Source organism: Pongo abelii, chromosome 12, assembly GCF_028885655.2.
Source record: "Pongo abelii isolate AG06213 chromosome 12, NHGRI_mPonAbe1-v2.0_pri, whole genome shotgun sequence".
Classification (NCBI taxonomy): domain Eukaryota; kingdom Metazoa; phylum Chordata; class Mammalia; order Primates; family Hominidae; genus Pongo; species Pongo abelii.
In genome coordinates, this window is record NC_071997.2 from 99936801 (window position 1) to 99959495 (window position 22695).

Consider the following 22695-nt stretch of genomic DNA (forward strand, 5'->3'; position numbering starts at 1 on the left):
TTGAACTTGACTTCTGGTCTCTGGAACTCAGTGGGGAGAACAAACTTCTGTTGTTTTAAGGCAGCAAGTTTGTGGTAATTTGTTATTGTAGCCCTAGAAAACTAACACTGCATTTTTAAGCAGAAAGACTAAGACAGTTAAAACACTGAGAAAAACTCTTCCGAGGGCACTCTCCTGGCTTCTGGAAATCATTTTCTGGTTTTAGTTCAGAAAGCAATAAACATATGAATGTCACTGTCACAGCCTACCCTTACTATGCCTAGTGACCTACAGGACCCCACTCACTGGCCAGAAGTCCTTATTTTTGCACGTGAGTAAGTTTTAAATATCAAATCTCTTGATCTTTTCCTTAGAAGTATGGCTTTTTGTCATGGTAAAAGATGTTTTTTTCATCACTAAGTGAATAAAAATATTTGCCATACTTTCTTTTAGTGCTTTTACGGTGTCACATTTTCAATGATGACAATGATGATGAGAGCAGCTACATTTAAACAGTACTTGTGACCAGGCACGGTGACTCACGCCTGTAATCCCAGCACTTTGGGAGGCCAAGGCAGGTGGATCACTTGAGGTCAGGAGTTCGAGATCATCCTGGCCAACATGGTGAAACCCCATCTCTACTAAAAAAATACAAAAATTAGCTGGGCATAGTGGCACATGCCTGTAATCCTAGCCACCTGGGAGGCTGAGGCAGGAGAATCGCTTGAACCCAGGTGGCAAAGGTTGCAGAGAGCAGAGATTGTGCCACTGCACTCCAGCCTGGGTGACAGAGCGACACTCTGTCTCAAAAAAATAATGATAAAAATACAATAAAAATAAAGGATCAGGTACAGTGGCTCACGCCTGTAATCCCAGCACTTTGAGAGGCCAAGGCGGGCAGATCATGGGGTCAGGAGTTTGAGACCAGCCTGGCCAACATGGTGAAACCCCATCTCTACTAAAAATACAAAAAATTAGCCAGGCATGGTAGCACGCCTGGCCAGCTACTTAAGAGGCTGAGGCAGGAGAATCACTTGAACCTGGGAGGTGGAGGTTGCAGTGAGCTGAGATCATGCCATTGCACTCCAGCCTGGGTGACAGGGAGAGACTGTCTCAAAAAAAACAAAAACAAAAAACAGCACTTGTATGTATCTGCCAGGTACTGTTCCCAGCCCTTTACATATATTAACTCATTTACTCCTCTTAATAGTCTATTAACTCATTTAATCCTCACAAGAATCCTACTAGGCAGGTATCGCTATCATCCCTATTTCATGAAACTGAGGCACAAAGTGGTTAAGTAACTTGCCCAAGGCGACGCAGCCAGTGACTGGCAGAAATGGGCTGCCTAACTCCAGAGTACGTGCTCTTCCCTACAACACATCTTGCTTCTCAAGAAATTCCAATTTAAATATTTTATTTAACTGAATTTATTTTGGTTTCAAGCTTTTGGTCCTAAATGTTTGGCCAGCTATTTCAATACATAGTAAATATCCTATTTTTATACCACAGATTTAAAATGCCATCATTATTACGTACTAAATTCTCATTCCTACTTGAATCTGTTTCTGAATTCTCTATTCTGTTCCATTTCATTCCTGCAGCAGATGTTAACTCTTTATATAATAAGTATATTATTAGCTTTTTATCTTTCTTATTTGTTACAAATATCTTGTCACATATTTTTTTAATGTGATCATAAAAATTCCTTCCAGCTTTCTTTTACTGCTTCAGAGTTCAAGAACTTTTATCAGCATCTACTTCTATTCCCTATTCCTAATTTAACTATGAGATTAAAAAATATTTAGCATAGATTTAGTCTATCTGGAGTTTGTTTGTTGTATCATAAACTAATCTGATAAACTTTTTAGACCTGGATGCTTAGAGAGATTTTTTTCCTCTATTCTTTCTCATTTTAGTAAAATATACATACAATTTAGAATCTTAACCACTTTTAAATGTACAATTCATCAGTATTAAATACATTCATAATGTTGTACAACCATCACCAGCATCCATCTCCAGAACTATTTCACCTTGTAAAACTGAAACTCTACTCCATTAAACCATAACTCTTCATTCCTCCTCTCTTCAGCCCCAATGACCATTCTACTTTCTGTGTCTATGATTTTGACTACTCTAAGTACTTCATATAAGTGGAATCATACAGTATTTGTCTTTTTGTGACTGGTTTACTTCACTTAACATACACCTCCTCCTCCAGGTTCGTCCATTTTGTAGCATATGTCACAATTTCCTTCCTAAGACTAATATTCCATTGTATGTACATACCACATTTTGTGTATCCATTCATGGAAATTTGGTTTGCTTCCACGTTTTAGCTATTGTGAATAACACTGCTATGAATGTAAGTATACACATTTCTCTTTGAGATCCTGCTTTAAATTCTTTGGGGTATATACCCAGAAGTAAAAGTGCTGGACCATATGGTAATTCCATTTTTGATTTTTAAAGCAACTACCGTACTGTTTTCCACAGCAGCTGTACTGTTTCACATTCCCACCAACAGCGCACAAGGATTCCAATTTCTCCATGTCCTTGTCAACACTTATTATTTTCTTTTTCTTTTTTTTTTTTTTTGAGACAGAGTCTCGCTCTGTCGCCCAGGCTGGAGTGCAGTGGCGCAATCTTGGCTCACTGCAAGCTCCACCTCCCAGGTTCACGCCATTCTCCTGCCTCAGCCTCCCCAGTAGCTGGGACCACAGGCGCACACCACCACGCCTAGCTAATTTTTGTTGTATTTTTAGTAGAGACAGGGTTTCACCATGTTAGCCAGGATGGTCTCAACCTCCTGACCTCGTGATCCGCCCGCCTCAGCCTCCCAAATTGCTGGGATTACAGGCGTGAGCCACCACGTCCAGCCATTTTCTTTTTTTTTTGAGATGGAGTTGCGCTCTGTTGCCCAGGCTGGAGTGCAGTGGCGCCATCTTGGCTCACTGCAAGCTCCACCTCCTGGGTCCACTCCATTCTCCTGCCTCAGCCTCCCAAATAGCTGGGACTACAGGCACCCGCCACCACTAATTTTTTGTATTTTTAGTAGAGACGAGGTTTCACCGTGTTAGCCAGGATGGTCTCAATCTCCTGACCTCATGATCTGCCTGCCTCAGCCTCCGAAAGTGCTGGGATTACAGGTGTGAGCCACCGCACCTGGCCTATTTTCTATTTTTTTTTTTATTTTTTATTTTTTGCTAGTAGCCATCCTAGTGGGTGTAAGGTGGTATCTCATTTGATTTGCATTTCCTTAATGATTAGTGGTGCTGAGCATCTTTTCATATGCTTATTGTTCATTTGTTTATCTTCTCTGGAGAAATGTCTATTCAACTCCTTTGCACATTTTTTAATTGGGCTGTTTGGGGGGTTTTGTTGTTGAATTTTAGGAGTCCTCTATATATTCTGGATATTATTCCCTTATCAGATATATTACTTGCAAATATTTTCTTCCATTCTGTGAGTTGCCTTTTTACTCCATTGATACTGCTTTTGGTGCACAAAATTTTTAAATTTTCACAAAGTCCAATTTGTCTGTTTTTTCTTTTTATTGCCTGTGCTTTTGGTGTCATATCCAAGAAATCATTGCCAAATCTACCATTATAAAGTTCTTGCCCTATGTTTACTTTTAAGAGTTTTATAGTTGTAGCTCTTAAATTTAAGTATTTGATTCATTTTGAGTTAGCATGTGTATACAGTGTTAGGTAAGGGTCCAACTTTATTCTTTTGCATGTGGATATGCAGTTTTCCCAGGACAATTTGTTGAAATTTCCCCATTGAATGGTCTTGGCACCCTTGTCAAAAATCATTTGAATCAGGCGCAGAAGCTCATGCCTGTAATTCCAGCACTTTGGGAGGCAGAGGTGGGCAGGCTGCTTGAGCCCAGGGGATGGAGACCAACCTTGGCAACATAGCAAAACGCTGTCTCCACAGGAAAAAAAAAATTTAGTTAGATGTGGTGGCATGCTCCTGTTGTCCTAGTTACTTAGGAAGCTGAGGCAAGAGGGCTGCTTGAGCCCAGGAGTTCAAAGCTGCAGTGGCAGTAAGCTATGAGCCCAGGAGTTCAAAGCTGCAGTGGCAGTAAGCTATGATCATGCCACTGCACTCCAGCCTGTTCGACAGCGTGAGACACTGTCTTTTTTTTTTTTTTTTTTTTTGAGACAGAGTCTCACTCTGTCTCCCAGGATGAAATGCAGTGGCACAATCTCAGCTCACTGCAACCTCTGCCTCCCAGGTTCAAACAATTCTCCTGCCTCAGCCTCCCCAGTAGCTGGGACCACAGGCGTGCACCACCATGCCCAGCTAATTTTTGTATTTTTTTTGTAGAGATGGGGTTTCACCATGTTGGCCAGGCTGGTCTCCAAGTCCTGACCTCAGGTGATCTGCCTGCCTCATCCTCCCAAAGTGCTGGGATTACAGGCATGAGCCACCGTGCCCAGCCGAGACAATGTCTCTTAAAAAAAGAAAAAAAAATCATTTGACCATATACACAGATTTCTGGGCTCTTAGTTCAATTCTATTGGTCTACATGTCTGTCTTTATGCCAGTACCACAGTTTTGACTACTACAGTTTTGTGGTAAGTTTTGAAATCAGGAAGCATGAGTCCTCTAGCTTTGTTGTTCTTTTTAAAAGTTGTTTGGGCCATCCAGGGTCTCTTGAGATTCCATTTGAATTTTAGGATAGATTTTTCTATTTCTGAGAAAAACCAATCCATTCAGATTTCCTATTTCTTCATGATTTAGTCTTGGTAGGTTTTGAGTTTCTAGGAATTTGTCTATTTCATCTAAGTTATCCACTTTGTTGGCATACACTTGTTCACAATACTCTCTTATAATCTTTTTATTTCTGTAGAATCAGTAGTAATGCCCCCATTTTCATTTCTGATTTCAGTAATTTGAGTCTCCTCTTTATTTTTTTAGTGCAGTCTCTGCACTGAAATCCAGACATCACTTTGAGTAGTATTGACAACAATGTTAAGTCTTTCAATCTATGAACATGAGATGTGTTTCCATTTATTTATATCTTCTTTAATCTCTTTCATCATGTTTTCTAGTTTTTGTGCTCCAAGATTTTTACTTCCTTAGTTAACTTAATTCCAAAGTATTTTTTATGCTATTGTAAATGGGATTGTTTTCATAATTTCCTTTTGGGATTGCTCACTGTTAGTGTACAGAAATGCAGCTGATTTTTGTGTGCTGACTTTGCATCCTGCTACTATGCTGAATTAATTTATTAGTTCTAAGAGCTTTTTCGTGGAATCTTTAGCATTTTCTACATACAAGATCACATCATCTGCAAACAGATAATTTTATTTCTTACCAATTTGGATGTCTTTTACTTCTTTTTCTTGTATAATTGCTCTGCCTTGAACCTCCAGTGCTGTGATGAACAGAAGTGAAAGCAAGCATCCTTGCATTGTTTCCGATCTTAGAAAAGAAGCTTTCAGGCTGGGAGCGATGGCTACGCCTATAATCCCAGCACTCTGGAAGGTCGAGGTGGGCAGATCACCTAAGATCAGGAGTTCAAGACCAGCCTGGCCAACATGGTGAAACCCCATCTCTACTAAAAATAATAATAATAATACAAAAATTAGCCGGGCATGGTGGCACGTGCCCGTAGTCCCAGCTACTTGGGAGACTGACAGGAGAATCGCTTGAGCCTGGGAGGTGGAGGTTGCAGTGAGCGGAGATTGTGCCACTGCACTCCAGTCTAGGCGACAGAGCAAGACTTTGTCTCAAAAAAAATAAATAAATAAAAAAGAAAAGCTTTCAGTCTTTCACCATTAAGTATGATGTTTGCTGTGGGTTTTTCATATCTGGCTTTTATTATGTCGAGGCTGCTTCCTTCTATTCCTAGCTTGTTGAGTGTTTTTTAAATCAGGAATGTGTGCTGAATTTTTTCAAATGCTTTTTCAACATTAATTGAGATAATCAGGTGAGATTTTTTTCCCCCTCATTCTGTTAATGTAGTATATTACATTGATCTATTTCATATGTTGAATCATCCTCAAATTCCAGGAATAGAGCCCACTTGGTCATAGTGTATAATCCTTTTAATATGCTAGTGAATCAATTTGCTAGTATTTTGTTAAGGGTTTTTGCATCAATGTTCATAAGAGATTTTGGTCTGTGTTTTTTTTTTTTTCTTGTAGTGTCTTTGTCTGGCTTTGGTATCAGGGTAATGCTGGTCTCATAGCATGAGCCGAGAGGTGTTCCTTCCCCTTCAAATTTTTGGAAAAGTTTGAGAAAGATTGTTGTGACTTCTTTAAATGTTTAATACAATTTACCAGTGAATCCATCAGGTCCAGGGCTTTTCTTTGTTGAGAGATTTTTGATTCCTGATTCTATCTCCTTACTAGTTATACAACTATTCAGATTTCTTATTTCTTTATGATTTCGTCTTGGTAGGTTTTGTGTTTCTAGGAATTTGTCTATTTCATCTAGGTTATCTACTTTGTTGACATATACTTGTTCACAATATTCTCTTATAATCTCTTTATTTCTGTAGAATCAGTAGTAATGTCCCCATTTTCATTTCTGATTTCAGTAATCCAAATCTTCTTTTTTCTTTCTTAGCCCATCTATCTAAAGGTTTGTCCATTTTATTAATCTTTTCAAAGACCTAATTTTTAGTTTCATTGATTTTTCTTTATTATTTCTCTACTTTCTATTTCATTTATCTCTATTCTAACCTTTATTTTCTTCCTTCTGCTAGCCTTGGGTTTAGTTTGCTTTTTAAGTTGTAAAGTTAACTTATTGACTTGAAATATTTCTTGTGTTTTAAGGTAAGCATTTAGAGTTACAAATTTCTTCCTTAGCAATGCTTTCGCTGTATCCTACAAATTTTGGTATGCTGTATTTTCATTTTCATTCATCTCTAAGTATTTTCTAATTTCTCTTGTGATTTCTTTTTTGATCCATTGATGAAGAGTGTGTTGTTTATTTTCCATAATTTTGTGAATTTTCTAGTTTTACTTCTGTTATTGATTTGTAATTTCATCCTGGGGTAGTCAAATATACTTTCCATGACATCTATCTTTTTGAATCTACTGAGACTTAATTTGCGATCTATTATATTGTCTCTCCTAGATAATGTCCCATGTGCACTTGGGAAGAATACGTACGCTGTTGTTGGGTAGAATGTTTTATATACGTCTATTATAAAATTCATTAACATACAAAATCTCTGCTTCTCTAACAGAGCCATACTCACCCCTTTTGGTTGTTGATGTCACAAAATTACATTTTTATAAATGGTGTGCCCCAAAACATACACTGATATATTTAATGCATTAGTCTCTTAAATTATATAGAAAGCAAAATATGTATCTACAAACCAAAGTTACAGTACTACTAGCTTGCAGACTAATAGCTGTTTTTTTAAAGTATTAGTCTCTTAAATCATGTGGAAAACAAAGAGTACAGTTAAAAAAAACATTGTAACAGGCCGGGTATGGTGGCTCACGCCTGTAATCCCGGTACTTTGGGAGGCCGACATGGATGGATCACCTGAGGTCAGGAGTTCAAGACCAGCCTGGCCAACATGGTGAAACCCCGTCTCTACTAAAAATACAAAAATTAGCCGGGCGTGGTGGCAGGCATCTATAATCCTAGCTACTCAGGAGGCTGAGGCAGGAGAATCACTTGAACCCAGGAAGCAGAGGTTGCAGTGAGCTGAGATCACGCCATTGCACTCCAGCCTGGGCGACAGGGCAAGACTCCATCTCAAACAACAACAACAACAACAACAAACATTGTTACGATAATATTAGCTTTTATAATTGTTCGCATATTTATCTTTATTGAGATTTTTATTTCTTTATCCAGCTTTGAGTTATTGTCTAGTGTTCTTTCTTTTCACCCTGCAGGACCCCCTTGAGCATTTCTTGCAGGGCAGTTCTAGTGGTAATGAACTTCCTTAACTTTTGTTTATCTGGGAATGCCTTAATTTCTCCCTCACTTTTGAAAGGCAGTTTTGCCAGATAAAGGATTCTTGATTGACAGTTTTTTTCTTTTAGCATTTTGAATATATCAGTCCACTGCCTGCTGGCCTCCAAAGTTTATGATGAGAAATCTGCTGATAATCTCATTGAGGATTCTTTGTATGTGACAGATTTCATTTTAATCAGTATAAACAGCTCTATAGCCCTCATATCCCACCCAAACCAATACCATGCCACTGAGTTCATATAATGGCCTTTAAATCCCTTACCCACATCTTGATTTTATTTACGTAATAGTAGAACTTATGTTTCATTCTCTGTCCCAATTCTATTTCTCACCTCCATCAGGAAACACACTTAGGGAATACAGCAAGCAGAGAATGACTGGGAAACTAATACTAGCCTGTGAAGAGAGTTGAAGGCCTCTCACATAGAGGAGCGGCAATTCCAACATAAATGTAGACGAATCTCCACAAAGAGAAATGTATTAACTATTCGTTTCCCAACACTAACCTTGACTTCCTTGGGCTAGTCTCATCAAAGTCTTGGCCTAAAGTGCAAGGCACTGGCCCTTTGAATCCTGGAGGTCCTCAAAGCAGGAAGGAACAGGACTGCCTTAACCCATTACAAAAACTACCAGCAGGGCTCCAGGCCAAGAATGAAGCAATTTCCCACCTCCGCTGCTTGGCTAGCTCCCTGCTCCACTTGGAGCTCTCTAAGTACTTGTTCTGTTTCCTGGTCTGATAACCCTGACCCTTGGCTTCCCCAAACCTCGGTTATCAGAGAGAGAGATAGGCAGTTTAGCATTGTCTTTTTCAGTCCTTCAGAAAAAAACCCAAAAAACAAAACAAAACAAAAAACAGTTCTTAGACTGTGGAAAGGGCTTTAGGTTAAATACGCCAGATGTCAAGCCTTAGCTTTACTACGCACTAGCTATAAGAAATCAACCTTATTAATGCACTGTGCTGAGCCTCAGGTACCTCAACAGTTAAATGGGGAGAATACCTATTTTCCAAAGCTATAATTTGTATAACATATATCCATTCTCTCCTCTTCTCTTTACTTTCAGGTAATGCACAGCCAGCAAGTGTCCCAGGACTTCAATTTCATTGGCAACTTGCCCCACTGCACATCAATACCATCTTCTCCTGTCCCCAAAGAAAGCATCAAATAAAAATACACACAAAGGACAACCTCAATATGCAAGAATACATACTGTATGATTCTATCTACATGGTATTCAAGAAAAAGCAAAACTGAACTGTGGAGACGGAAATCAGAAAGTAGTTGCCTCATGGGGGAAAGAGGTGGTGTTTCAACTGACTGGAAATGCATGTAAGAGAACTTTCTGTAGTAATGAAAATGTTCCATAACTGTTTGGGGTGGTGATTACATAAGAATACATAGTAGTTAAAATTATCTGCAAATTATTTTTTTATTTTGTTATTTTATTTCATATTTTTTTGAGATGGGGTTTCGCTCTGTTGCCCAGGCTGGAGTGTGGTGGCACGATCATAGCTCACTGAAACCTCAAACTCCTGGGCTTAAGCAATCCTCCTGCTGTAGCCTCACAAGTAGCTGGGGCTGTAGGCACATGCCACCATGCCTGGCTTATTATCTGCATATTATGTCTGAATTTTTAAAAACCTTTGTTAGATATAGTTCACAAGCACATTAATATGATGGGAAAATGTGCTTTTGACATAAATCTTCCCCCACAGACTTCAAGGCGTGAAAAAGAAAAAAATAAGACATGCCTACCTGTGATTTCTGTCTTCGGTTCCTACTAGCCAAATGACTGCTCAAGTTATATAAGCTCTCTGGGTTTCATATTAATCAACTATAAAATGAGGAGTATTCAGTATCCACCTCACATACTGTATGCCCAATAAAAGATAACCTGTGTTAAGTGGCAGAAACATAGTAAGCACTCAATATATTTTAATCCCCTTTCCTTCCTCTTCCACATATAAACAGCAAATGAATGTCAATAATGCAATACTTAAATTATTTTCCCAAAATGTTGCCCAAGGTATCCAGAAAAAGAAAAAAGGAAGAAAAGGAAAAATATCCCAACAAATCAACATCAGAATTTACCTTGGGGAAAGAAGTATAGCTGCAAGGATATTCATGACATTATTTATAATAGTCAAAAACTGGAAAACTGAACAGGAACTAATTATGTAGGAACATGAAAATCAGTTTTATGACAGATGAATAAAAATATGTATAATCTAGGAATAAATACAAATAAGTGCTATTATAGAAAAGCATTCCTGGGTTTTACCAAACTATACATTAATCAAAATTAGGACAAAGGTTTTTTTCAACATAGTACTGGAAGTCCTAGACAGAGCAATTAGGCAAGAAAAAAGAAATAAGAGATATTCTAATAGGTAAGGACTAAGCAAAATTGTCTCTCTTTGCTGACAATATGATCTTAGTGAAAACCCTAAAGAGTCCATGTAAAAACTGTTAGAACTGATGAAATAAATTCAGATACAAAATCAACATACAAACATCAGTAGCATATCTATAATACTAATAACAAACTATACAGAAAGGAATGATGGTCACTAGCGTCAGGGTGGGGTGGAGGTGGGGTGGGGAGGAAATGGGGAATTGTTGGAGAAAGGATACAAAGTTTCAGACAGAGGATTAAGTTTGAGATCTTCTGCACAGCACAGTGACTACAGTCAATGATAATGTATATTTCAAAATACCTGAGTAAAATGTCAAATATGTCACCATAAAAAGATAGCTAAACAAGGTGATGGGTATGTTAATTAGCCTGATCTAATCATTCCACATTGCATACACATATGAAAACATCACATGGTACTCCATAAATGTGTACAATTAGAGTTTGCCAATTAAAATATTATTAATAAAATTATAAAATGGATAAAAAAGAAAGAAAATGATAAAGGTAGTATATCCACTCATTCTTCAATTACAAATAGTGAGGAAAAAACAGAAAAATTTGAGGCTAATTTACCCTATGTCTGTATTAAAATAAACATGAATTTATACACACACACACACACACACACACACGAAAAAAATTTAATGGCAATAATCCACATCCATAAAATAGAAAAAAACAGGTACAGGATTAGAACATATTACATTTGGAACCAGAACACAATTTTGCTATATTGAAAATTCCCCATGATTACAGGAGTAAGAAGCTAAGACTATGACCACTAAAATATGTTTGAAAAAATCTATTTCAGATAAAAGTTAAATCACATTATCTGAATTCATACTAGGAAAATATAGCTATATATTTTTTTAGATTTTTTTTTTCTTTTCTGAAAAATGCTCAAATGCATCTCTGCATTTTGGGTCCTTTTATTCTTTCTTAGGGAAGGCTCCTGAAAGACTTCTTTTTTTTTTTTTTTTTTTTTGGAGACAGGGTCTTGCTCTGTCACCCAGGCTGGAGTACAGTGGTGTGATCATGGCTCACTGCAGCTTCAACCTCTCCAGCCTCGAGGGATCCTCCCACCTCAGCCTCCCGAGTAGCTACAGGTACATATTACAAGCCCAGCTGAATTTTTTTTGTATTTTTTTTGTAGAGAAAGGGTTTCACAATGCTGTGCAGGCTGGTCTCAAACCCCTGGGCTCAAGTAATTTTCCCGCCTTGGCCTCCCAAAATGCTGGGATTACAGGTAGAAGCCACTGCGCCCAGCTGGCTGAAAGATTTCTAAGCAAATGTTCTTAAAATTCCAATGATTTTGATTTGGCATCCAACAGGGCAAATCACAACTGAAAGTTTTATCAGAATCAACTATCTACATACTCAGGTTATTTTTACCAAAATTCTATCCTTTGGTATCTATAATACCACTGTTACTACCAATAGATTATTCTAAATATCACCTCTCTCCCTACACATTTACAGATACTCAAATACAGAAGTATCATCTAAACATCAGCAAGAATGCTTTTTCATCCTGAGAGAGAAAGATACTCCTAATCTTGGGGTGATAGGGGTGGTAAGAAAAGAGAAATTTAAGTAAAATTTTTCAATACCTTTTCAGCTATTGTAACTGCTTCTGCTTCGCTTTTTCTTGCCTTTCTTTTAGAATACATGAGTTAGCAAGATTTGCCATACTTAATTCATCTAAGTTAACTAAAATCAGCATTATCTTGATGACTTTATAACTCTATGATGTACAAGTAACAGCTTTTCCAAACAATCTTTGAACAGTCATTTTGTCTGATATTTTTAATTTCTTTAAAACAAGCGGGTGGGGAGATCCATCCATCCATCCAGAGTTAGACATAGCTTATGACAGTATAATCCTATCCCCCACAGCTGTGGTGAGAATTAAATGAGCTAATACATGTGAAGTGCTTAGGATAGTTTCAGACACACAGCAAGCCCTCAGTAAATATTAATTATTGTTATTTTACCACACACCACTTTGACCTGCTCTATGTGCCTTGGGAAGCGAAGGAGAATAAAAGAGCAAATAGAAAAGCCACTTCCTTTCATGCATACATATAGTAAGTCTGTCTCTTATTGGAGGAGAGAGTATTTGGGTACTTTATATAAAACAACTCCTACTGGTGCCAAGCATGAAAGGATGACCGGGATTTTCTCAAGATCCAAAAAGCCAACCTGGTGAGCCAGTTGTTACTAATCCTTAGCAGATATGAAGGAGATTACTGGGGTTAAAGTATAGATTTAGAGGGGAAATCCCACTCACAACAGAAAGACAAGCAGATTAGTTAGAAAATAGAGGCACAGGACAGATTAACAGGATCAGACTGACTAAGGAAGCCAATTCTAAGACAATTAAGAAAGAGATGACACAGCCAAGTTATCAGCAGCAATACCAAGAGGATAGAAAAGCAGACTGACAGCTTGAAGAAGCCCCCTGTCTAGCTTATCAGGAAGGAGGGGAGCTTCATACTCCTTTCTGACTTGGTGTGTAAACTTATTCAGCCTGGCCCTAGAGGACTTCTAAGGTCCCTTTTTGCTCTGACAGTGTGTGATTCTAAAGAATGCTGGAATTGAGCCAGCAGCCATGTCTAAATGAGGAGTGTTGGATTTGAATGTTTCATGTACATTTTTTTTAATATGAAAGAAAACAACAGAATTTCTTTCAACTGAAAGATGGAATATACTACCAATATAAATAATTCACATTCTCCTTGAGATTTTAGGAACAGGTTTCAGAAATCTTTCCTAGTAAAGAAAGATCTTAAAAATCACATTTGCAGTAAACAAGAGATATGCACTATCTTCAGCAGTCACAATATACTGAGATCTGTTCAGAGTCTCATCAGTGCCCTTTGCCAAGGTGCTAAGTGTAGAAAAGGAAGAATTATCTCAATGGAAAATTTCAGCAGTGTTAACAGGACAACTACTGACTGTCAGGGGACTATGCAAACAGATTCACTAGAGCCCCTACCCTTTCTAGGGATGTAAAACTCTGCTATCTCTCCATTCACTTGGCTATCATTCCATTCAGTTTTGTTTATTTATTTATTTATTTATTTAGAGACAGAGTTTTGCTCTGTCACCCAGGCTGGAGTGCAGTGGCATGATCTTAGAGTATCACTTCACACTGAAGACAGCATATTGTCTTCAACTACAATTAAACCAAAAAGGTCTTTTTTATTTAATCTTTTGGATGACACAACAGCTTTGAATCTCCCATACTTTCTGAAGGGATAACTTTATTCCACCAAATACAGCACCATCTCACGAAACATTGCAAAGAAAATGTTAGCCATCCTCTCTACATTGTTCATACCATCTGAAGGTATGCAGTAAATGCTTGTTAAATGAATGAACAAATGAGTATAGGATTTATTCCAGCTACCACAAGTCAGAGAATACACTGAGATACCCAAAGTACTAAGTAACACAGTGTTTTACTTAGTTTCTGCAAAGTGACTATATATGTAACCCACATATCAGATTTTCATAACTGAGTCACAGTAATATTCAGTTTATGACTGTAAAAACAAATTTGACATTAGAATAGCAGAATTCTATATATCATGAAGCATATTTGACTAGAAAAAAATGTCCTTTTCATATGTTACAAGTGTTTAACAAAATTTTCCTGTGCATATTCAAGGAAATAATTTATACCATATGATCAAGGATTAGTATCAAACACAAACTGAAATAACGGAATATGAATATCTTACCTGAACATCTTTGTATTTGTCACGTAAGTCCAAGAGCCGGTGATAAGCTTTAATGGCTTCTGAAAATTCCCCAACGTCAGTGCTGGTGAGGATGTAGTTTTCCCAAATCTGCCAGTGTTCATAGTTACACTTGAGAGCTTCTTGTAAAGTTCTAAAAGCTTTTACTCTATTGAAGGTCAAATTTTAAAGAGAGCAATAATGAACTCTTTTTTTTATTAGAATAAAGCATAGCTAAATGTATAAAATGCTAATGTGGACTGTCAGTCCTTATTCGTTCATATAAACAAACAGAATTAGAGACCCAAACAACACAAAACCAACTCAAACTTCCCTACAAAATTCAGTGACAGACCCTATGGCATATGTAGCATACATACAGAGATACTCCTTTCCTAATCTATTTACTGGTAACAAGGACATTATTTTAAAACTAGGTATCAATCCCAGTATCACCTCAGGAGAAGGCACACTCAAGTTCCAAATCTGGAGTCAGAGTGGCCAAGCAAGTACAATTGCAAACCTGTAAGACAAAAGGTGCAGACAGTAGTGGAGGGATCAGAGGCAAGGAAGTCAAAACAAAACAACACACTCCTGATGAATCTGCAACCACAATGCTGCAAACCAAAATTCTACACCCTGTGAGAAAAAACCTTCAGTCAACAAAACTAATCAACAGGACATAAATTTACTAAAGATAAAATTTTAAGGTGGCCAGGCATGGTGGCTCACATCTATAATCCCAGCACTTTTTGAGTGGCTGAGGTGGGTGGATCACCTGAGGTCAGGAGTTCGAGATCAGCCTGGCCATCAGAGGGTAACCCCATCTCTAATAAAAAAATACAAAAACAAAGAAACAAAAACAGCAGCTGGGCATGGTGGCACATGCCTGTAATCCCAGCTACTCAGGAGGCTGAGGCACAAGAATCACTTGAACCTGGGAAGCCGTGGTTGCAGTGAGCCAAGATCACACCCCTGCACTCAAGCCTGGGCAACAGAGCAAGACTCCATGTTAAAAAAAAAAAAAAAATGATTTTAAGGGGGAGAGGGAGGAGTGAAAAAAAGTTTTTCTTAATTGTTTAAGTAACAATTTGTCAAGTCTTTAAATAAATTTGTTTAGAATACTGAAAGAGACAAAGAAATAATTTACATTGAAAAGGAACAGAAAATTGTGAAACAAAAACAGGGAGAAATGAAATAAGAACAAGGAGATGTGAACAAAAACTAACTGGAAATTTCAGTATTGAAAGAGGCAATAAAACAACAACAGGTCAGGCACAGTGGCTCACAACTGTAATCCCAGCACTTTGGGAGGCTAAGGAGGGTGGATCACAAGGTCAGAAGATCAAGACCATCCTGACCAACATGATGAAACCCTGTCTCTACTAAAAATACAAAAATTAGCTGGACATAGTGGCACATGCCTGTAGTCCCAGCTACTTGGGAGGCTGAGGCAGGAGAGTCGCTTGAACCTGGGAGGCGGAGGTTGCAGTGAGCTGAGATCGTGCCACTGCACTCCAGCCTGGGCAACAGAGTGAGACTCTGTCTCAAAAAACAAAAAACAAAAATAAAACCCTCAATAGCTAACAAAAACTAGAATACACATAGTGAAGGAGAAACTGATGCATTGGAAGATAATAGTAAGGAGTTTACACAGAATTCAAATTATAAAATAAAAGCTGGAAAGAGACAGAGGAAAGAATGAGAGGTAAGACTCAAACATACATCTGATAGAGATTTTACAGTAAACAAATGCAGAGCATGGCAGGATATCAAAAGATAAAAGCAGAGAATTTTCCAGAAATGAAAAAATTTCAAAAAAATTTTTGAACATAAATTCTATGATCAAAAGTGTATTTCACATACTGAGCATTATAAGTAAAGATAAATGAACATCTAGAAATATTGTGTGAAATTTAGGAAAGATATTCCTAAAATCTACAAAGAAGTGACGACAGATATTTATTTCATCAGCAGTAAGACAACAGAAGACAAAAGAATATTACTTTTAAAGTGCTGAGTGAAAATAACTGTCAGCCAAAATTTTATCATCAGCTAAACTTACCACTCAAGAGTAAATGCAAAATGAAACATTTTTAGATACACAACGGTTAACAGTGTTTACCGTCTATTGACTCTAAGAGAACTATCTAAGGGATTCCTTCTTGTAAAAATACAAGAGAACTCAAAAAGAAAGGAAACATGTCTTCAATTTCAGTCATAAATTGTTTCCATAGAATATTTTTTTCTTTTTTTCCTTTCTCTACTCTACCACATCACCACCTCCATCTAATAACAACTGCCTCCAACAGTGTTGGACCAAGACTCGCCAGCTCTCCCATCCACAGGGGTTGGGGGTGAACTCAACAAGTAAAAATCCACGCCATGAGGATTATCCTTTTTCCTATATGTCCTCCCTTATGATCCCCCTAATCATAATTTCCTAGCCTCAAAATTGTTCCATGAATCCTTTTTTCCTTTTTGGTAAATATAGCTTCTTTGTAAGGTGCTTCATTTCAGGATTCACTTATCAAAACCCCTCTATAGTAGAGATACTGCACCGTTAAAATTACATCCGAAGATAGATATTTTTACATGGGACTGATAGGAACATGGTATCGAGGGGAATCAGATGAAACAGCAAAGGGAGCACTTTAGTGAAGAATCTTGTGACCACAAAAGGATAAAAGAAAGTTTAATGGGCCATTTTAAGGCATGAATAGGATCTTCTGAGAGAAGTATTAATAATTACCTCAGAAGTAACAATCCCATTAGCTTTGTCTGGAGCCTTAGCAAAGAAAGAAAAGAGTAAACAGGAAAGAATAAAGAAATGATTTATCTCAGACCTTACAACTCCACCTTTGCACAAAAACCTATTTGTGGAGCTGCAAGAGGTAAGAAAGTAGAGAAACAATATGCAAGAACCCCTAAGAGAGAAAGCAGAATTCCTAACATGATTGGGCTGGAAGACAAGTTATCAAGAGCTTCACTACGTACAAACTTATCCGGGTTGCCAGAAAAACTCACTGAGATCATTCTACAACTATGACAGGGACTTCCGAGCCTGTTGCTTTAAACCAAAAAGGTCTCCAGAGAGTTTTAGCACTATCAGTTGCAATCAAGAACATAATATTATCTTCTGAAGAGAATGGTAGAACAGATAGACTTTATTTATGTCATCCAAGAGCAGAGGCAGCATTTCATGATCTCTACGTAACATGGATTTAATGATGTCTTCAGAAATTATCTTGTAATTCCACCAAGAAAAATTAAATTAAGTTTCAAAGTAAGGCCAAATAAAAATGAAAATATATCCATCCTTTAATTTATTAGAGTTCTGACAACAGCAGTCCCTGTCTCCTCCCTTTCCTTCGCTTTTCGTAGCCAGTCAATAAGCCCAGTTAGTTGGTTTTCTCCTTTATAAAGAGTTTGGCATCTGCCCCTTCTTTTTCCACTCTAGTTATCTCATGCCTGAATTGTTACAACAGCTGTGTCCTAACGGGTTTCCCAGCCTCCAGTTTCCTCTAGTCGGCCTCACATACTGCCACCAGATAAATCTTCCCCAAAAGCTTCTTTCTTCATGAGATTACCACACTGAAATCTCTGGCTTCCTATTCTCAGCAGGACAGTCTCAACTCATTGGTCAAATAATCAGAAGATGCAGCAATTTTACTTCAACCTACCTTTCTAATCTTATCTCTCACCGTATATTTCACATTACTCCATAGCTTCCTATCTCCTAAAATACTACATTCATTCCTGTCATTCTGCATTTGGTCACATCATTTCTCTTGCCTAAGAGGCTCCCCTCTGTCCCTTCTATCCATCCTTCAAATTTCTGCTTGAGTCCAACATTCTCTCAGAAGCATTTCTGATCCAGGATGACATGGTTTCTCTCTTCTTTGATCCTCACAAGACTAAATGAGTGGCTGGCACATAATAAGTGTGCTACAAATATCATGTATGATTATTTTAGCCCTCTTTGTATTCTCACTTGGTATTTGCCACAGATAGCTTATATACTGATCAATTTTTTAAATAAGATGGCATGGTATTTTATTTTTTAAACCTACATTCCCTAAAGACATTGGTTCATATTTATTTATATTTCTCAATAATGTCTAGTACAAAGCAAGCAATGAATAAAAATAACTGTCAACTGAGTTGACCAACTAAACATATGTTTGCTTTTATCATGTAATAAAATGTAGAATGTAAAACTTCAGTACTAAATAAAGATTTCAAGTAACATTTCTTACTTTATTACATACGAAATGTTTTTGAGAAATAAACTGTATATTTAGAATTCAAGTTAATTTAGTTTGAATTAAGTTATTCTACTTAAGTTATTCTATTTCATATACATGGGCGAGAAAGGTAAAACAAGGAGAAACATTGAAACAATGTTCAGTTGTAGAAAATCTCATTCATTTATTTGGGAAGCAAATTTCTTCATATTTGTCTGATGTACTTACTTTTGTTTTAATCGGATATAGGAGGTTGATAAATTGTTCCAAGCTTCAGCATTCTGAAATAATAGAGAACACAGTTAATTAACTCTTCTCATTTAGGTAAAATTATTGCTTAAACCAAAAGTACAACACACTCTCCTAGTCCAATATATGCTCTTTAAAACCACAATTTTCAGTAAGAGTGTGTTTAAAGGTATATGGCAAAATTAAATTGAACTGAACTTTTATAATTTAGAAAAAGGTTAAAACAATCAACCATGCAATATAACTATTATTGTACCAATTAGCAATTCAGTTAAGATTTTATTTTCAAATTTAGACTTACAAAATAGCTAATTTACAACATACTCTATATAGTACATAGATTTATTACAGAAAAGGCAATGAAGTATACTGTTTTTTCCTATCTTAAAAGTTTTTGCCATTATACTGTCATCCTTCTTCACCGGATAGTGGGGTTAAGAAAAAATCTGTTCTCCAATGTTACTACTAAGTATTTCATCCATCAAACATATTTCTCTACCTATTCCTCTACCCAACGACAAAAATAAAGCAAAAATGAATGTTTTTTTAAATCAGCTTAATCAGGTTGAATTTATACAAATGTTGATTCGAACAAGAATGATATAAATTATCTATTTCTCTTTGTTCCACTTTTCATCTAATATAGTATATATCGTTCTCAAGTGCCATACATATGATTCAAAAATTAAGTGGCAGTGGACCTCCACTTCCAAACATGGCAAAATTAGTAACTTTTTGAAGTCTGGCAAAGAATAACTACCAGAAAGCTGTGAGCTGAATGGAGATTTTGGAGGTCACACTGTGCTAGAAGTTATTCGAGTTCTAAACTAGCAAAACTGGAGAGTTCTTATTGATTGCCCATGGCATTAAATTCAATCCCAGAGAGGTTATACCTTAAGAAAAGGTTATTAGAGGTCTGGGTGCAGTGGTTCACATCTGTAATCCCAGCACTTTGGGAGGCCAAGATGGGAGGATCACTTGAGGCCAGGAGTTTGAGACTAGCCTGGTCAAGAGAGCAAGGCTCCATCTCTACTGATTTTTTTTTAAAGGGTTATGAGACAATAAGGACAACTTTTGTTGTCCCACTTTAACAAGCTTAAAAACAAGCTGATTTAGGAGTAATTTAACTGAATGCCAAAATAAAACTCAATCTTCCTTAAGAGAACAGAATAAAACCAAGAAGCACAAAAACACAGCATCCACAATGTGTAGAATACAATTTTTTAAAAAAATGGTGGACATGGGAAGAAGCAGGAAAATTTCCTTCATAACCAAAGGGGAAAAAAAAATCAGTTAATAAGAAACACTACCAGAAATGAAAGAGACGTTGAAATAAGCATAGGATTTCAAAGCAGTTATTATAAACATGTCCAAAGATTTAAAGGAAAACATGAACATAATGAGAGAATGTTTGGAGGAATGTTAGTAGAGACATTAAAGCTGTTAAAATATCCAAATGAAAGCAGCCTGACTGCTGGAACTGCTTGTTGTAACCTGAAACCAGTTTTATCTGCAGCTTCTGAGATAATTTGCTGAAACTCTGGGACTAATTTTGCCCTCTGCCATCCCTCATCAATGGAAGCTTGCCAGCTCCCCAAACCCTTACTGTAAGTGCCAATGAATTTCTCAAAGAGCAGTATGTAACATTTCTCCTTTTAATAAAACTTCTAACCTTCTCCTTGTTCTTCAGACATTCAAAGACTACCTGGCATGCATATACGCCCCAAATTGCAATTCTTTCTTCTCAAATAAAACATTAAATTTAGATCTTTTATATAGAAAATTTTAAGGAGTCCACAAAAAAAAAAAAAAAAACACCTACTAGAAGTACTAAATGAGCTCAGCAAGGTTGCAAGATATAATTAATATATAAAAATCAATTGTGTTTCTATTGTGTTGCCTACAACTGTGCCTATTGTGTTGCCTACTAACAATAGGCAATCCAAAAATAAAATTTAGACCAGGCACAGTGGCTCACATCTGTAATCCCATCACTTTGGGAGGCTGAGGCGGGTAGATCACCTGAGGTCAGGAGTTTGAGACTAGTCTGGCCAACATGGAGAAACCTCATCTCTACTACAAATACAAAAATTTGTCAGGCGTGGTGCTGCACACCTGTAATCCCAGCTAATCAGGAGGCTGAGGCAGAAGAATTGCTTGAACCTGGGAGGCGGAGGTTGCCGTAGGCCGAGATTGCACCACTGCACTTCAGCCTGAGCAACAGAGCAAGATTCTGTCTCAAAAAAATAAAAAATAAAATTAAGAAAATAATTCCATTTATAATAGTATGAAAAAGGATAAAACACTTTGGAATAACTTAACAAAAGAGGTGTAAGACTTACACTCTGAAAACTATAAAATATTAAAAGAAATGAAAGAAACCTAGAAAAATGTAAAGACATTCCACGTTCATGGATCGAAAGACTTAATATTATTAAGATGGCAGTACTCCCCTTATTCACCTGCAGATTCAATATAAGGTCCTTTGGGAAAATTTACAAAGCTAAAAATCCCACAGGAAAATTCAAGGAATGCCGAATAGCCAAAACTATCTTGTAAAAGAAGAACAAAGTTGGAGTAATCACACCATTTTCAAAACTTACTACAAAGTTTCCATAAACAAGACAGTGGAATATGCACAGACATATAGTCAATGAAATGTGACATATAGTCAATGAAATGTGATTGATGGACCACAAATACATCCTTACATCACAGTCAATTAATTTTTGACCACTTACATTTATAATAAACTGATTTTTGACCAGAGTGACAAGACTATTAATAGGAAAAGAATAGTCTTTTCAACAAAGTTTTGAGACAACTGGATATCTACATGTAAAAGAATGAAGTTGGACCCCTTCCTTATATCATAAATAAAATTAACTTAAAATGGTCCCTAGACCTTAATGTAAGAGTTAAAATATAAAACTCTTAGCAGAAAAGATAGGAGTACATCTTTGTGACTTTGGATTTGGCAATGGATTCTTAGATATTGTACCAAAAGTATAAGCAACAAAAGAAAAAACAGGTAAGTTGGACCTCATCAATATTAGGCTTTTGTGCTTCAAAGTGCACAATCAATAGAGAGAAAAAAAAACTTAACAGAACGGGAGAAAATATTTGCAATCATTTGTCTGACAAGGGACTTGAAGCTAGAATATAGAAAGAACTCTTACAACTCAATGATAAAAGGATACATGACCCAATTTTAAAAATTGGTAAGGATGTGAACAGACATTTCCAAAGAGGATACACAAATGGCCAAGAAGCATGTGGAAAGATGCTCAACATCATTAGCCACCCAAAACATGCAAATTGAACCACAATGAGATGCTACCCACTAGAATGGCTAAAATAAAAAAGACAGCTAGCAACAAGTGTTGTCAAGGATGTTGAGAAACTGGAACCCTCATACACTGCTAGTAGGACTATATAATGGTACTTTGTTTTTTAGTTGTTTTTTTTTGTTTGTTGTTTTTTTTTTGAGACAGAGTCTTGCTCTGTCACCCAGGCTGGAGTAAAGTGGCACAATCTCTGCTCACTGCAACCTCCGCCTCCCAGGTTCAAGTGATTCTCCCGCCTCAGCCTTCTGAGTAGCTGGGACCACAGCATGAGTCATCATGCCCAGCTAATTTTTGTATTTTTAGAAGACATGGGGTTTTACCATGTTGGCCAGGCTGGTCTCGAACTCCTGGCCTCAAGTGATCCACCCGCCTTGGCCTCCCAAAGTGTTGGGATTACAGGCGTGAGCCACCACACCCAGCCTAAAATGGTACTTTGGAAAACAGTCTGGCAGATCCTCAAAATTCTGAACATAGAGCTACCATACGATCCAGCAACTCTATTACTGGGTATATAACCAAGAGAAATGGAAATATATGTTGGTCTCAAACTTATAAACAAATGTTTATAGTAGTGATATTTATAATAGCCAAAAAGTGGAAACAATCCAAATGTCTACCAACTCATGAATGGATAAATAACATGTGATATACCCACACAATGGAATATTATTTGGTCATAAAAAGGAACAAAGTACTGAAGCATGCTATAACCATGCATGAATCTTGAAAACATTAAGAAAGAAGCCAGTCACA

The 22695-nt window shown here is 37.1% G+C and overlaps 1 protein-coding gene across 1 annotated transcript in view; it reads right to left on the minus strand.

Annotated features, from left to right (window-relative positions):
* TTC27 (tetratricopeptide repeat domain 27) overlaps window positions 1-22695 on the minus strand; it is a 203055-nt gene that overhangs the window by 19531 nt on the left and 160829 nt on the right. The window contains 2 exon segments of the mRNA NM_001133856.1: window positions 14103-14268; window positions 18575-18627. Coding sequence (NP_001127328.1) covers window positions 14103-14268; window positions 18575-18627 — 219 coding nt within the window.